General features: G+C 38.3%; 1 protein-coding gene across 2 annotated transcripts in view; it reads right to left on the bottom strand.

The window, feature by feature from the left end:
- Positions 1-17,934, bottom strand: part of SEC24C (SEC24 homolog C, COPII component) — a 39,062-nt gene that overhangs the window by 4,112 nt on the left and 17,016 nt on the right. Inside the window, exons 7-21 of one of the 2 annotated variants that reach the window (XM_086466313.1) lie at positions 16,832-16,962; positions 15,475-15,543; positions 13,591-13,702; positions 12,612-12,739; positions 9,788-9,926; positions 7,697-7,812; positions 6,298-6,422; positions 5,844-6,035; positions 4,777-4,870; positions 3,462-3,578; positions 2,817-2,987; positions 2,336-2,432; positions 1,906-2,051; positions 1,288-1,426; positions 366-484 (exon numbers count right to left, since the gene is read on the bottom strand). In XM_086466313.1, coding sequence (XP_086322439.1) covers positions 366-484; positions 1,288-1,426; positions 1,906-2,051; positions 2,336-2,432; positions 2,817-2,987; positions 3,462-3,578; positions 4,777-4,870; positions 5,844-6,035; positions 6,298-6,422; positions 7,697-7,812; positions 9,788-9,926; positions 12,612-12,739; positions 13,591-13,702; positions 15,475-15,543; positions 16,832-16,962 — 1,895 coding nt within the window. The remainder of the gene's footprint in view (positions 1-365; positions 485-1,287; positions 1,427-1,905; positions 2,052-2,335; positions 2,433-2,816; positions 2,988-3,461; positions 3,579-4,776; positions 4,871-5,843; positions 6,036-6,297; positions 6,423-7,696; positions 7,813-9,787; positions 9,927-12,611; positions 12,740-13,590; positions 13,703-15,474; positions 15,544-16,831; positions 16,963-17,934) is intronic. The other variant, XM_086466314.1, reaches the window with a different exon arrangement.

Raw genomic sequence — 17,934 nt, 5'->3', positions numbered from 1 at the left:
CAGAAGCTGGTCAGCTGTTTTGCTGAACAAGCTTATGTTTGACAAAATGAGGCTTGCATGAACCAACGAAGTGTGGTACAGCTGTGAGGAGTGAAAGCTGATAGTCTAATTATATCATGGACTTGCAAAAGTAACATAAAACTTTTCCCTGGAGCAGGCACTGCTTCCTGGGCTCCAGACAAATGTCCAAGAAGCCACTCTCAACTGTAATTTTATTTGCAGTCTCTCTACTTCCCTGAGTCTTCTCTTTGCAAATTTCTGCTGAGCAAAGCAATTGACTTTTCTTGAGTAGGTTAAGTAGGAAGCAGCTCTCATCAGCTTTTAATACCTGAGCCTGTGATTCAAGTGAAAGCATTGGAGTTTACCTGGCCAGCAGAAGAGGGACTAGCACAGTTCTTGCGATAGCAAGCTAGGATCTGGGCACACTGGTTGATCAGTGCGTCTCGTACAGTCTTTACTGGACTACTCAGAACTCCACGATATGCTGCACAGAAAGAGGAAAGAGATGGACAGCTATCAAGTGATTGCCTATTAACAGTAAAAAAGCCAAAACTACTTTCAAACGGTACTAAACAACTATTGTTTTTGAAAGTCTTTTTTTCCCCTTCCCTTCAAACTTGTGGGAAAGAGATGCTAAGCTCCTATTGAAGAAGCTCATCTACTCTGTTTTATTACATATTCTTCAGCTCTCAATCTCCCATGTACTTCAAAATACACTTAGTCATACTTGAAAGCATGGGGTACTATAAAAAAATCCTTTTATAGCCTGACCATCTTTCTTTAATGGACTGAGAATGGACTGGTTTGTACATTTTAATGGCGATAAACATACACTACTCTAAATCTCTGCTGGACTTGTAGGCTTTTACTGCAAACTAGTAAGTATAAATAGGGTACAATGCATAAAATCATAATATTTAACCAGACCTATGAGCAAAGGCCACCATTTCCTACTCCCGGAGCAAAATTCTGGAGCAGTTAAAGAATGAACTAAATAAACACAATACAAGGATGAATTCAGATAGCTGTCAATACAAACCTCTATTAAAAAAATTTAGACAAGAATTTGTATGAAGGATAAGCCTACACACTCTATCTGTGCCTCTCCTCCTAAGCAACTACTGTTGCTATCATCACAGCTTCATGCTCCTTCCCATAAATGACTAAAGTATCAGGATTGCCACCTGACATTTGACAAAAAGAGAATAAACAGGTGTCGTTGGATGACAACAGGCACTTCAACAGCAGTTAAAAGGTTGCAATTCTTGTTACCATAATTACCCTTACCATATTTAGCCAAGTAATTGATGAGTGTGTCTGTCTCGCAGTTTCGATAGAGGTCAGCAAGCTGTGTGCAACAGTTTAAAGAGAGGTTGTGAATGCGGAGTCGTCGCTGTCCTGCACAACTTGTATATAAGAGAGCACACTGTAGGAAACAAAAATGCCAGGATACAGAAAAATGAGGTCCTGCTACAATAAGAAAGGCCAGGTCTGAATATACTTCATTAAAAACTAGGACTCAGACGCCTAAACAAATAAAAGACTTGCACAATAAACTAAAAGCATATGCTAAGAATCGGGGTCAATGAAAGATAGGAAGCAGCAATGTTAGCAGTTTGTATTAAGGGACCTGGTCTTGGAAAACAGATTGTAGTTTGAAGCAGTCTAGGTCACCCTGAGAACACATACGCAGAAAGGTTAAGGGTATAGTGAGGGGCAGAAAGAAAGAATGAACAGGTCCTTGAAGGACTGTCTAATCATTCAGTTCAGAGTGACCTCATCCTTTTCTGCAACTGGCACTCTCACCAGTTGAGGTTTGGTTCCACCTTGACACAGTTTTATTGACAATTCTAAACTGTCAACTCACTTGTCAACTCACAACTCCTGGAAAGCCTCTCCCCTCACCTGAAGGAGTGCACCACTGTCTTCACTCAGTTTGTCATCATGCTTGAATTCCACTGTGATTGTTTTATCACAGTCCAAACCTGCCATCTCTACATCAGTTGTGTTGCTCATATAGAAAGCTCCAAAAAAGTCAGTTGCTCGAATACCTAAAAAAGAGAAACCATGAACCACAATTTTCAACAGAGTAACAAGACAGACAGCCTTTGGAGCCCTGAAAATCCTGTCATTAGTGACACTAAGTTATCTTGACAGATTTCAGCAGGGATCTTTACTCAGTCTTGACAAAAGTCTTACAATTTCAAAGCTTTAGCAGAGCTTTTTGCATAGCCTAGTCTCAAGATGTTTTAAATTAGGGAAAAAAATCTGTTACTTCCCATATGATATGCTTGAAGTGGTCAATTTATTAAGACTCATTCATGCTAACACCCACCTGTGCTTGTGCGCACTCTCATTACAGCATCAAATCCCACTTCTTTCTGGACATCTCTTCTCAAGTCATTCAGGAACCTATCCTGGTCTGTCTCCAGCTGGAACACAAGCAATAATTCAAGTTTCACACTCCCATAAATCAGAGCTGCTCCATAACCCATAACGTAATTTAAAAACAGATACTATCTCCTGCACTCTTACTCTAAAAATCAGCCATCATACATGGCTCAGTGCCCTTAACTTTATATTGTGCTAAAAGGTAACAGCATAGCTTTTCTTGTTTTTGTTATTAATAGAGATATTTTGTGTGTAAAGACACAAAGCTAACAAAATAGTCTTGCTGAAAATCTTGAAATTTAAGTAGCAATTTATTTCCAAACAAGTACTTGTTCTGTATGTGTCACACTATGAAGAAGAACTCTTAACTAAAATATAATTCTTATTTAGATCAAATACGAGTCTTGAGTCAATGTCACTCTTACCTGGAAATACGCATACTTATAAATGGAGCCGCCCGTCTGGTAAGTTACTACGCCTAGTGTCGCCACATCCAAATACTGGTTTGGAAACAAGAACAGATCCACACAGCAGCCCTGGGCCACACAGTCCTTGGCCAAGTTGTTGTAAAAACTTGTCTGTGGTTGAAACAAAGTCTAAGAAAGGAAGTCAGAGATGAGATCAGAAGTTTGTGGGACGAAATGGAAAGTGAGATCCAGTTTATAATCCCAGTCAATACACTTTTATACTTTAAGTTTCTCTTCAGGGAAATTAGGATCATATAAATTCTTCCTGACCCTGCGTTTGAGAACTGTTGAATATTATGAAAATTACTATACATCTTGCTTTAATTCAGCACATCTATTTTAACCCAACTATAGTATTTTATCCTGTATAAGAACCTAAATCTACCTCCTCTTGTTCTCATACCAGAGCTGTCCTTATGATGTCAAATCTACACAGCTCTGCTTGAGTACAGAAGATAAAAGTGCAATGTTAAAAAATACTAGCCGGGATGGTTACATTATGTGCTACCCTTGTAATTTTTTTAACGTGGCTTCAGAGTTGTTTTATCCCATAAAGAGTACAATATAGACCTGTTATGTAAGCATCACACAAGTCATTATTACCTTCTCCTTATCTGTGTTGATCAGTTTCTTATCATCCCTGTTCTTTAACTTCCCTGGTGCCTCTGCAATGGGCAGAGAGGTGTGGAAAATGAAAAGCTTGCCAGCACACTCAGCTGCCTGCAGGAAAACAAGGGCAATAGTGCAGGTTAGAAACATTTATAAATGTTGTAATGGAATCTGTGATTCCAGAAGAAGAATTCAAACATCCTCATTTCTTCATTTCTTTATGTTAGGAAGGCTCTCTATCAGACACACAGGCTCAGCGATCACTTGGTTACTTCAGTGATATCCAACACATGGAGCACAGCTTGCTGGTCATTTAGAAGAAAAGCAAAAGTTCCAGTTCTACTGGACCTGTGCTAGTTCCATGGCAGGGAGAAAAGGTCTGGCTCGAAGGAAACACAGAGCAGTAAGCAGAACTTATCTACAAAAGGTTTTGTGCAAATGTGTTAGACTGCTTTCATTTCTGATTTGCAGCTCCTGAGTTTGCGGAAAAGAGTCACAGAAATGGCACAGGATTTTGTAATCTGAGCTTCAACAGTTCATTAATTTTATACAAATAACCTATGTGAACACTAGACAATGTTTAGAAGGTTATTTTCTCTGACACATGCAGTATGTAAACAATCAATTAGTAATTTACATTATTTCTGGATTGAACAATTATCATGAAAACTTGAGTCTAAGAGACTTCTAAGGACTTATATGACAGAAAAATAGAGCTATATGAATGAACAGTTTTGGATGGAATCATACAGGCAATCAATTTCATCAGTATATACAAGTTGGAGTTGGATCATGCGTGTAATTATCTGGATGAAGTACTGGAATTGAAGAACTTCAGGAAAGGTTTACTTGGTTAGCCCATTGTTGCGGGCAACTTCAACAGATTTCATTCTCTCCTTTTATTTAAGATTATGTCAGAGCTTTACGCCTAGGATTAGAAAGACACCATGTTACAGAACTCAATGAGACAGGAGACTTCAGCACTTGGTTTTAACATTGGAGGGTCAGGGGGGTTTGTAGGTTCTATAAACTGTTCAAAGCAAAACCCAACCAGGTAACTGAGAGTAAGCCACGTGTCTTGAGCAAAAATTATTAAAAAAAAATATAATTGTGTAGAGAACAGATAGCTACATAGAACCAGAGGTATATGCACTTGAAGAATAAGCCACATACTCCCTACATGTAGCACATCTACCACAAGGAGACTTATGAAAAGCTTTAGAATTGTCTTATTAGTGTGTGTTAGCAGAATATGAACTTCAGAGTACTCAGACTGAAAACAATTTGCTATGACAATGCGTTTACTAACCTTCAGCGCCTCCAGCCCTGCTTGAATCACAGGTGCAAAAACAGTTTCTGTTTCTCTTGTGTCTGCAAACATTTCTGGAATCTGATCCAGCAAACTAGCAAAGAACAAGAAAAAGGAGGAATTCAAGATTCCATTTAATTGGAAAAGCCACACAGTTGCAGATGACAACCTATGACACTGAGGGGGTTTAAAAAGCAGTCCCTAACATGTCTAAACTTGCATAACTTTTACATTATTTGGCATCTCAACATTTATCTGTGAAAAAAAATGATGCTTTGTCATTCCTCATTGGCTCCTCTCATCCATATCCTCAGTGCTTGCTGTCTAGCCTCAACTGATGCCTACTCCAATAGCTCTTCTGTATTCCTGCTCTTTTAATATATTTCAATGTATATTGGTAAGAAAAGTCTTAGGAGATACTAGTGACACTTGGCATCTGTTTGCCAAACATCCTGTATACCAAAGATCAATATATTTAATCCACAGTTTTGTATTTATGCTTGTTAATGCACTACAAAACAGGCTAGAAATTTTCTTTAAAAACCTGCAGTGCCAGGTCTGGTTCCCAAAACATAGTTAGCTACACGCCACAGTTTAATTACAGTTCAAGTATCAAGTTAGTTAAATAGTTTACCAGAATTTTGCTAATTTCTCTCTTTCCTTCTAGATTTTATCTTCTCCATCTCACTCATTCAGTTTTCTCCACAGAACCAGAATTAGATACCACTGTTTTCTCAGTTTACAGTTATTTAAGCAGCTGCCTTACAAGACAGTGATTCAGTATTCTTACGACGTTCACACTGCATCATTCTTTTTTGTTTGTTTTTTTTCCTCTCCCAGAAATGACCTTCTGCACTAAATCCCCTTGTATATACCTTCTGCCAAGCTAGACTACAAGCCAAATACATCCTTACCCCATGAATTTTCCCATTCTACTTTGCCAGCTTAACCTCAAAGAGTATAGGAAGTTAAAACACATGAGCGACTTTCTAGGTTACAAATAAGCATGCAACACTTCAATCTACCAAACAAGTTTACTACACACATTGTAACTCAGTTTCTATTACCTGGTAATGACTGTCCTGGACTCATTCACATTCACCAGAAAACCGTCAAGGAGTGGCACAAACATATCTGCCACATCTGAGACAACCATCATCTGTGGCTGTGCCAGTGAGCTCTTCACATTATAGAAGTGTAACACTTTGTTGTAGGTGACAAAGCCTACTCGAATGGCTGATTCTTCCATGTTGCCTTCCCTGTAAGAGACATACGTCTTCACTTCTAAGTAGATACCAAAATCATTACACAGAACCCAACACAATAATGGATAAGAAAAAAATGACAGGAAGGAACATTTATTTCACTTGAAAGGTACTCAAAGATGTTCTGCTTGGCCTTTTTATGAAGAAACGCTTGATAGGATTATCAAATGATTTTTAAATTTCTAGCTTTTTTTAAAGGGAAAAAGTGACAGTTTCCCCTATTTTGACTGGCTACAGTACTACACAATATACGTACCTGGGCAGGTAATCTAGGAGTGACTTTAATTCTTCACATATTAGCCTCACTATGCCACTCTTCACAGCATTGTAAGACACGTCAATCATGAAAATGAAAGCAGGTGGACTGGGAAACTTATTATTCTGTGGAAAAGAGGGAAGAAGTCACATTATGTCCATTTAATGCAGCCCACATAACAGCTCTGTAACACAGACAAATGAATCCTGGTCAAAACTCATAATAGCTTTCATGTACTTTTCTGCTCATGAGCAGTAGTTGTTTCTTCAGATCATTCTCCCATCCCTGCCCAACTAACGTAAGCACACTGTGCTTGAAATGGACTGGTATTACATGCCCTATACCGATTTTGCCATTGCTCAGTGAAAGAGAGGCTAGTTATATCTAAATCATCCATTTACATGACTAGACCAGACAGGGAAAGTAGACAGGGAAGTTTCCTGCCAGCTCTCAGGACCTTGGAACCTGACCAGATTCATTATAGGTGACTTACCTATATAAAGCAAAAGATTTTCCTTTCTGAGAACTTCAACATTTCCCTTCTACTTAAATATGAGGTTTGCTTTGGGAAAGAAAACCTTGTTTCAGCCAACAGTTTTCTTAAGTCTATAGGTCATACCAGAAGGAGCAAATAGAACAAAAGCAAAACAGAAGAACTTTCAAAAAAGCTGGGAAGATCACATCTTGTTTGAATTAAAAATACTTACTAAGCTGGTAAAAAGCAAGATAATTGTTTTTTCCCTTAACTTAAAGTAAAGCTGAGGTATCAGAAGGTAACCAGTATAAAGTTGCAACATTTAGACACCTATTTTCCCAGCATTTATCTCAGCAGAGATATAATTTGCTTTAATAAACACCTTGCACATATTTTTCCTATTCCTTAGAAGTTAATAATTAAGTCTTTAAAATTGAACAAGCTCTGACAATACACATTTCCTCACTATTCTTGTGGTTTTAACCACTATGGCTGTATTTGAAATTTAAGTTCGATAAGTAAACTCTTAGGCAACAGGTGGCAGATTGTATAGTTAATATTACACTTTTCTTTATTCTCTCCCACATTCTCCTTCTGCCCCAAGGACTACTGCAAGAGAGTCCCTCCTGCAGAATTGCTAAGGTAACAGCAGCTACAGCTGCTTACATAGCTCCAGAAGAGAATGACAGAGGCAGCTATAATAAAATTCTATTATGTGATATGTGATCAAGACTTCCTCTACTTTGGGAAGTAAGCAGACAAGCACATTATTTTACACAATGAAGTAGGTCAGGTTAATGCTGTCAATTATCTCTGCCAGCTAGAAAGCAGCCCCAGACAATTCATGCCATTCTTACTTTTAAGAAAATCGGTTTTTTATTTAAAAGCAAACCAAAATACAGTAACAAACATGTACTACTGTACCTTGCAATAGTCAACTGTTGCTAGAAACTCATAAGACCCCAGTGATAACTCAGGTCGGTCATAAAAGTCTACTCGCTTTCCAGTATGATCCAAATGCTGGAAGTAGTGAGGTGGCACTAGGAAAGGAAAAATCATTACGTTCAGTGATGTGCCCATGATAAACACTGTGACTAGAGAGCCAACATGGTAACAGATTTTTCAAATAAAACGCCAGGAAAGATAGCTAGCACTCTGTGCTGGCATGCAAGTATTATTAAAAATATTAATGCAATTTAAGAGCATCAGTAAAGCCAAGAAATACAGACAAACTGCTTCCGGTTTGTCTTAGGCACCAGGTGGCACACTGTATAGTCAGTCACTATTGTACTTTCTTGACTCTCCTTTACATTCTCATTTTACGTTTCATACCAGAAATAACACTACAATACACTCTTAGGACTCTTCCGAAGGATTTAGTCCAAAGGAAAAATATAACCATCTTGTATAAGTAGTAACAAATATTTTACAACAGAGTTTGAGGCAAATGACAGGCTACAACATTACTGACTCGATTCAGCCTTACTAAAAGACAGAGCTCCTTATTTTGATATATGAGTAAGCTTTTTCCTTCCCTTCCCACGCTGCACACTAGTAAAGCCTGCTAGGCACTCTCAGGTGCAGAGACTGCTATAATTCTTTCATCAGAATAGACAGGGTACCTCTTACAGTGGATTGTAAGGCATTAAGAAGGTGGAACCAGAAGTGTGACCACATGTCCAGCACTCAGTACTTTTGTGCTGGTACCAGGCATCAGAAAGTAAAATGGGAGTGAAGCTAAGTTTTGGCCTACAAAAGTCAGCTGCAGAGACAAAAAAAGCATTTCCCTCATGCCCCAAGAACTACCATGACAAAGAGTCCCTCCTGCAGAATTGCTAGGGTGACAAAATGTATTCCAGCTATAGTTGCTTATACAGCTCTAGGGGAGAATAAAATGAGATTATACATAGTGATAGTATTCACCACCTTTAAATTATTTTAAACATTCAAAGTTTCAACAGTTCAAAAGAAAACAAGGTGGTATCATTGAGACTATATATAAAAGCACCTATCATTCTCCTCCTCTGCAAGTACACACCTGGTACAAGCTCATTACCTGATTGTTTTTGTAGAGAAAACAGAAATAATTTTCAAGTATTAGGTAAAACTGCACTGTATTTTCACAGCACTGCTTTCATTAGCAGTCTCTGAGCATCCCTCCCTTTTCTGCTCCTGCTCAGTTGTTGCAGGTACAGCCATTAGCCATTCATACAGCTGCTGAGTAAGCAGGGACAAGGAATGCATGCAGGCTGAAAATCTTCAGATAAAAAAGTTTTTTTAAAGTTGGCCTTTTCTAACCCCTGTCAGCTTCCCATTTTGGTCTGTACAAATAGTTGTACAGTATAATCAAGGTTGTAAGAACGGTCCATTAAAAGCCATCAGTGCTACCAAATGAAACACTCAAAACATCACCATAAGGTTTTTTGTACCTTACATGCCACTGTGCCTTCAAAACAAATCTATGGATGCCATGCTATGTGCAGCACATAGTGACTTCTGCTTAAAAGGAAGCATGTTTTATAACAATTTAGAAGAGCAACAAAGATTAACTGGCATATACTAAACACTCCTATTCACCTGTATCAGATTCAGCTGCAATTTGATCTCTAAGCAGTGTTTAAACAGGCTTTGTGAGAAAAAAAAAAAACAAAACCAAAAAACAACCCCCAACTCATGCTACTGACTAGATGTAGATCTCAGTCTGGCACAGAAAAACATTAAGTTTGAAATACCCTAAGAAAATAGCATAAATAATTTTTCAAACCACCATACATTATGCTACAAGTACCTCATGTAAAAATTTGGTACACTGCAATGCATAAGTACCTACTCAATTGGAACATAATTTCAGAACTGAGCACTAAACATGTTTCATAATGAATTTTTTCACAAGAGTGAACACGCAGTCAGTATACATTATAAATTATCATCACGTAGTAAAGATTTATTTGCTTGCATCTTGTTTAAAGATCACTCCCATACAGCCTAGAGACTGATCTCCAGAAGAAACCTTACCCTCAGTGACACAGCTGCAGAAACAACACTGGAACCTCCGTCCACCCTCAATGAATTGCATAAAAGGGCACATGTAAGCCTTGCACCTATTACATCGGACAGGACCAGATTCTCCATGGTCTACCAAATAAGGAAGGGTCTGTGTAAGCAGGGATAAAAAAATAAAAAGGTCACATGATAATGAGAAAGAGGCAACCACACATTGCAGAGCTTAAAACTATCTCCCTGTACATTGCATAGGATTTAGCATTTTGGCAGCTCTGGGAGAGACTGTAGGGAGTATGGGAAGCCCAAACACATATTTTGTAAATGCTTTTCAACTCAAACTCTAGCACAGCGGTTCTCTGTGGGCTGCAGTCATTAACTACGGGCTGTCCCATTTAGACACAAACAAGCACTTCCTGCATGGTGCTGCACTACCTTATACAGTAGCCTGCTGGAAAAGCATGAGCTCTAGCACGAGTACCATACCGCACAGCACAAATGTATCCCAAGTGAACACGAAAGACTGAAGCCATACAAAGAACGGCTGTGATAACCTCACGGGAGTAAGCATACAATTTACATTTCACCACAGGTTGGGTGTTCTCAAAGCAACTCTTCATCTCTTGTATTTTTCCCTTGTAAAAAGCAAGCTTTCTGACAGCATAGAAGCCAGTGATTGCATTCCATATATTCAAAACCATAGAGCATCCAGACTATCTTAAAAAATTTCAGCTGATTAAGACTTATTTTTGAAGTCCACCATGAAATACAGTACATCCATAAGTTCTGCTTGTCTTGACCCATTGTACAGCAAGTCCACAAAACTGTTACGTAGTGATACCATTTTTGAACTACTACTGATCATATATTCTTTTTGCAGCCAAACCAGAATAAGGTGCTTGGCAACTTCTACAGCTTCTCAACCTCAGAATGAGCAGGAGGCACTTCAAAATTATTAAGAGAGAACTTAGTTCAAAGCACCTTTCATAACTAAGAATCTAGCTCAAAAGAAAGTTTAATTAATTACTTGTAATTTTCTGACACTAAAGGTTTCCAGTCTTAACGCTCTCAGTCACCCTAAACCTCTGATTATGTTTAAGAGACAACATATTAATCAAGCAGGAGTTGAGCAAATGCTCCAGTCACTCTTCCTCTTTATGCCACAGATGTGTCACATCTCTCATTCAACCCCACTGATGATTTATTGGCAATTCAAAGGTTTTGCAGCCAGCATTTCTCAGCTCCTATAGCCCAGGTCAACCTCCACAAAGGAAACAGAATTTCAAGTTTTCTCACTGCCAGGCAATGTTGGTATTGTACTTGTGCACAATAAGCTTTTTTCCCCTCAGCCCCTCCCTCCATAGCATGCATGCAAACAAACTACAAGGGTGCTGTAAACATGCAGTGCTATGCATACCTTGTCACTAACCACTTACTCCAAGGTGGCACAGAGGTACTTCTTTCTGAAACCTCAAGTCTGTTTTCTGAACTGTGCACTAACATAGGACAAAGGTCCTGTATCTGGCAACCAGGTCTTGAATTCTTACATATTCTAGATTTACCCGAATGCTGTATTTTCATGAGACATTTATCCGCTCCTTACTGATACATTAAGCTTTAGCTCTATTTACAGTCTTGTTGCTCTGAACAGCTGAGCCTTCATGTCTTGGAAGGGCCCCTCCACAGGGAGTTTGCCCTTGCCATAAAGAACTTCCCAATGCTAGAAGCTGACTGGTCTCCAAGGCAATTTTCCGATCCTAGCCATGTTTTCTTTGGATATCTATCACAAGCGTTTGTTCAAAGCATAAACACAACAGAAGACCTAACAACTGGTTGTTTGTAAAACTTCTCTAAAAACGTGCAGCTCCACAAGCCTCCAGGTTTCTCAAATAAGACCACATTCTCCTATCACACTCTTTTAAACACCGGCCACAATACAGCAATGCAGGAATTAACTTCACAACTCAGTTTTATCACAAACCAGTTTTCAAAATCCAAACCACAGTTTAGGAACATTAATAAAATGCAAGTGGAAAAGCACACCCTTAAAAGCCCAGAGGATATTCCCTTCCTCAGCAGATGCTAAAGTTAAGCTTAACTAGGGCACAGAATACTGCAAACATATGTATTCAAATTTAACAAGCGTATTTGTCTTTATGTCACTGCTCCAAGCAGGCTAACACTACACAGTAGCCAGAGTATTTAGAAAATTTTATGAAATTTCTAGCTCTCTAATATTCTTGAAGCTTTCATGTTCTCAGCAACCAGAGTGGGGAAAAGGCTAGCTAGCCACACATTACACCTAGAAGGAAATAAGTCCTGCACCACGCAAGGGCGGAAATGCAAGTGCAGCTCAGCAGTGCCTAGTACCCAGTCTTGTGCTGTCATCCCACACAGTGCTGTGCATGTACATGCACATTAGACAGCTTAGCCAGTGCTGCTTGATACTTTCTCATCCAAATCCACAACTTCACATCCTAGAAAAGGCTTAACATCAGTGAGTAGTAACCATTTAAATACTTTAGGCCAAGAAAGAAATTGAGATCAACTGGAAGTGTACACATTTGTGACCACCCTAGTATTTTGGTCATAGCGCTTGATAGCTACTGCAAAAAAGCTGAAATTATCAAGGTGATCAAAATACTAAATGTTTTGAACACAACATTCTTCTGCCTTACAGATCTCTACCACACGCCTGCAGGAGAATCAGTGTTTACCTAGTCTTCATTACCTAAACATTCCTTCCCAATGTATCCGTTAAATGTTGACATCTCATAGCATTCTCCTGACAAGTTCAGAGTGTACACAGTGCACATGTAACTCTGCATATGGTTCTTACCTCTTCTGGGGGTAGAGTAGCCAGCGGTTTTATGACAGCAGCAAGGGGAACTTGGGACTGTTTGGCCATATCTGAGGTGCACGGAATATTGTAAGATGTGCATCTTATGTAGCGGGGGCTTGCGTTACCTGTGGAACAAAGAGAAAATCTCCACAAATTTCAGTATAAGTTTATATTCAAGAACAGAAACAAAAATACCTTCAGTTGTGTTGTTAAGCCACAGAGACTAAGAGCTTATCTAAACAATCAATTAATTTCAATCTATGCAAAACTTGAATTCCAGACAAAATGCCTCTTCATGATTAACATGCATAATAAAAGCCCTTAACTTAAAACAAACGAACTTGACTCCACATCAACTTAAACCTCTAAAAAGGCATTCCTGTTCCACTCTTTTTGAAGACTAAAACGTGCTATAGGCAGAAAGCTCAACTCAAACATTTCTACTGTTTGATTTTTCAATTTTGCTGAAGTGTAAAGCACCTGATTGTAGAATCAGATTCTGAAGTTTTAAGGGAGCTCTAACTCTCAAAAAAAACATGGGAAATTAAAAGATTAAATACTCTTTCTCTAGGAAGCCTGTGGACCAATTCACATCCCACCTGATTTAAAAAAATACAGTTCCAAGTCCAATTCAAATTATATTGGTAGTAAATTTCAGTTCTTAACTGTTGTTGCTACAGCTCTACAGAACAGGCTTCATTTGCTGCTTTCTGATACCCCTGCTAATGCTGGTTCCAGGAAAACTGCATTGGAAAATATTTTTCACTTCTGAATTGGTTACTAGCTACCAAACAATCAGGAGAATCCAAACTGAGATCAAATCAACACAGGACTTGAAAGCTTGTTGGTAAAACACACATTCCCAGCCACTTATATAATTCCTCAAACTCTTCCTTTAAAGACATAAAGAGTTCTGTCACTGACTCTTTGGGGTTTGTGTTTTGTGTGTTTGTTTAGGAGAAGAAACTTATTTTACCTTGATCCTTGACCAAGAAATTTGTAGTAACAAGAGGTGGGACCTGCCCTCTTACTCCAGTGACAAACGGTTCTGACCCACGGTTACTTCTGTCATCTTCAATCACTTGAATCTATGATAGAAAACACCACATTAATATTTGGAGGCTTGATTTCAAAATACTGTAAAAGACAAAATTTATATCTGTAAGGCAGTGAAAAGGGGACCTGAGGCAAACATTACTATCTCTAAAAATAAGAAGTCTAAAGCAAGTAAGTTTTGTCAAGCAGTCACCTCTCAGTTTGATTTCAAATAGCACTTAATGACCAACAATAAATTACAAGTTGCAAATAGTATTTCTCCCCAAGTATTTTTAATAGTAGCATACTTTGTGTTTCATGGCCTGATCTGAACTCATAAAAGCCACAGGACACGAAAGGAATTTTTGGTAGTATTCCCCTGTATAACGGTCCTATCGAAATTAAAATTAGAACATTCTGTAAGCCTCAGGAGTAAGTTCTACAGATAACCTGGCTTTTCCTTTCTGTTATGTTCCCACAATTTTCATAGTATGCATTTATTTCTAACCACTGTAACTCTGACCTAAAGACAGATGCTTGCAAGCTCAGGTGGGAGTCTTCATTACTCTGTGGTGCTCAAGAGTTTGCGATTCGAATTCCGGGGATGTGCAAAGTGAAGTTTCAATAGACTTGTCAATGAATCAAGCTTAAACTTCAAAGCCAGTAAAAATCTTAAATTTCTTAGTATTTCAAATTCTTCATTAATGCAAATACGCTTAAGATAATAGAAATGCATTAAGCAGTTTTACTTGACTAAAATATCCACTAACCTTCGCATAAGAACAGAAAATTGTAGTTATACACAGTTTTAACTTCATTTTCATACTGGTGCCTGATTGAAAGCATTAAAGCTAGCCATCATTCTTCTGATCTTATTTTGCCACCAAACACACATGCCTTTGCTTAGAGCTAGTTGTGAAATGCAGAAGTTTGCATGGCAGAACTTCTACCCTCTCACTAAGAATTCCAAATTGCCAGCAGAAAACTTCCCATAGCATCAGACAGTGACTACTCTAAGATAAATCTAGTCCCGATTCAAAAGTCTACAGACTGACTAACGTTGGTGATCTCACCAGTGATACCTGTTGTATGACCACCTTTGGCTAAATGAGGAAGAAGTGATACAAGGGTAACGGAGAGTCAAATGTGGGTTTTTTCTTCCAATCCAAAAGGTAGCTGCTTTTTTTCTTTCTTTAGGTAAGATTCTCTACACATAAACATTAAATTTTCAAATTCAAAATTTAATGATTATGCATGATCACAGATAATGAGAGAATGTTTATAGCTCCCCATGCTTCATATTAATCTACTAGGAGATTTATATTGGGAATGAACATCAAAATAAAACAGTTCATCTGCAATTTTAGAATGTCTAAGCATTACCACACACAGTACTGGTACATCACCAAGAACAGTAATCAAATTCTGCTCAAAACTGGTAGAAAACATGGCTACAAAGGCTCATGCTGTGCATATGTTAACACGAGACACGTTGTATGGACAATTATACTGATGGCTTACATTGATAATGCCAGCTGGAATCTAATGGGGGAGATATTCTAAAGATCAGACAAAGTGAAGGGGAGACATTCTTCATGATCTGTTTCTAAAACAGTCTGCTTTCTATTGCCTCACCATTTACCATGGGAGAGAAGATTTTAACAACCTCTTGTGGTGTAATGTTACTCATTTTGATAAGGCAAGCAGAAGACAGCAAGGAAAGGGTAAAGGATTAATGACGGAGCGTTAGTGAGGTGAAGTTCAGGTTCCATGCACAGATCATCACAAACACGCAGACTACAATTGACATATATAGAGCACTTACTGGACTAGGAATTGCATCTGGGTCTATTCTGTGCCTGGGTTTCTGCTGGGGTGGCAGCTCATTAAGTTGCTTTTTTTAAAAAAAAAATAAAAAGAGTGCCACAAAAAAAAAAAAAGAAAGGAGAAAGAAAAAAAGAGAAGAGAATAATAAACCAAAAAGTAACAGTGTTACTTCTCTCTACCCAAACCTGTAGCACTGGAATTAGATACATTTGGACATTGGTTCATGCAACAGGAAACATCAGCTTCTGCAGCGTACACTGATCCCAAAACCAGCCTTGCCAGGATATTGGGCTTGGGCTCTGAACACATTGCTAACAGAGGCAGTGGCTCACGTGCTCATTTTGGTTAGAAATTGGGGATTTATGCTTTAAGAACATGCTAAAATGAAGGCAACTGACACAAGCCATTTGAGATCTCATTTAGTGGAACAGAAGAGAAGCAGACAAGCAATTAAAGACCTCTTATATTCTATGAAAAAAATATGGTCGTAAACCTTACATAAACCTGGAGTCTAAACACATAATCTTTTTTGAATAGCAATAACTTCTGAACAGCACCAGTCCAGATCTAACAATGCAACTCAAGACTAAATTATTTTTATAGTTTTCAAGCAAACTGATTGTAAGACTGCCCTGGAAAGGTTTCCTGTTATCAGATGACTGTGGCCTTCTGAGACAATAACAGAACAGCAGCACCAGCAGTGGAAGGTACAGCACAGTAGACTAGTGGCAGTAACATTGCTAGGCTTAATATTACTCATCATTGCTAACCATTACATATCACTGCTCCTCCTTTCTCAAAACCTCCACTCTGAAAGACAATCCTAATTTGAGAGGTTGTCCATATTCAACTGAGGTAGTGCCATGACTTAATGACCCAAAAAACCGCTAACTAGCTTTTTGAAAGATTATAGCAAAAGAGAAAGGAAGAGCACTACAGTCATCTCCTATTAGCCATACTTTAAACATGTATCATACAGTTCACAGATTGTCACCTCAAAACATGAAATTAGTTCAGCTTGGAAAGTCATTAAGCGAGAACCCAGAAATGGAGAAATATAGTTAATCAAAGCCCTCAAGGATTCTCAAAATGTAACATAGTACAGAAAAGACCTGAGGAATCAGAGTATTGATTTGCACGTTCACCTCCTTTCTTTAGTCACCATGAAAAATACTGCTTCTGGGCTTATTCATAATGAAAGACTGAAGCTGGATACACAAGAGAAAAGTAAACAGGGAAACAGACTGATGTTCTTTGGAACGAGAAACCTGTTTTCAGCTTTGGTCTTTGTCAGTTCTGTTTTATACAAAGACACTATGGAAGAGTTCACACTGGTAAGAACAAAGTAAGCTTACAGGGCTAGGAATGGAATCCGGATCCAAGCGTTTTGGTGGAGGTGGTGGACCAGGTTGATTTCCATAATTTGGAGTTCCTGGATAGGCTCCTCCATAGTTTGGCTGGGGACCTCTCACCTGCCCAAAGGAACCTTACAAGAAAAGGACAGCAAAATCAAACAGTGGCTACACTAGGCGTTTCCCCATTAGGCACTTCCCACTTTTTCTGTCATCATCAAAACATAAGAAAAAGGAAAGTCACATGCTTTTCAGTTAATTAGGATTAAACATATTTGTCTATCACAGTGTTTCTGCCTAGACCTGTACATCTCTACCAATGATCCAATAAACTGATGGATACTGTCCTCCTTAAAACCAGACCTAAGGAAACACAAGTTTTTAGACTAACGTTAACTATTTTTAGGATAATATGATTACAATACACATTAAGATCATGCACTATACAAATTTAAGTTAAATTGCAGAAGTGCCTAATAGAAAGTCCACACAGAACAGCCAAATAAGGAATACGGGGATGACCCGTAATTCCTCAACTAAAGGTATGCAAGGAGTTCTCTCGGGCAGTTTTGATTTGTCTGAAATTACAGACATAGGTTAATGTGTGATTATCTCTTTTGTTTTGTAACTAGCTGAAGTTATTTCATATTATTTCAGACAATTTCAGTCAGTGATGGAATAACATCATGATTTACTCCATTAGTGTTTTTACAGTTCTTAGCAATCTGGACTGATATTTTTAAGTAATTTATCTGGCCAGCTGTGCAAAGCTGCATGGGGGACAGTATTCTCAATCCCAACATTTGCACATGATTACTCTATCCTAGCTATCCATAAATGTTATTGATTAAAAATCAGCCAAAACTGTTTTGTAATTCAGAAAGCTTAACTAATATTACTTCTAAGCACAACTAAAATGTGAAAGGTTCTACAAGGAGAAAAATACAGTGTTGTGAACTATAGAACAAGTAGCAATTCCTTTTCAACTTTTAACAATTCCTGTCGTATACACTGTATACTTAGACTGGCCACAAATTTTAAAATAAAAGATAACAAGGCTTTTCAGGATTTCAAATCTCTACTTTTGAACAGATTATGTTACAGAC

This window comes from Leptosomus discolor, chromosome 6, assembly GCF_034619465.1.
Source record: "Leptosomus discolor isolate bLepDis1 chromosome 6, bLepDis1.hap2, whole genome shotgun sequence".
Lineage (NCBI taxonomy): Eukaryota > Metazoa > Chordata > Aves > Leptosomiformes > Leptosomidae > Leptosomus > Leptosomus discolor.
Note: the sequence above shows the minus strand (reverse complement) of the source record. Positions and strands in the feature narration are given on the sequence as shown.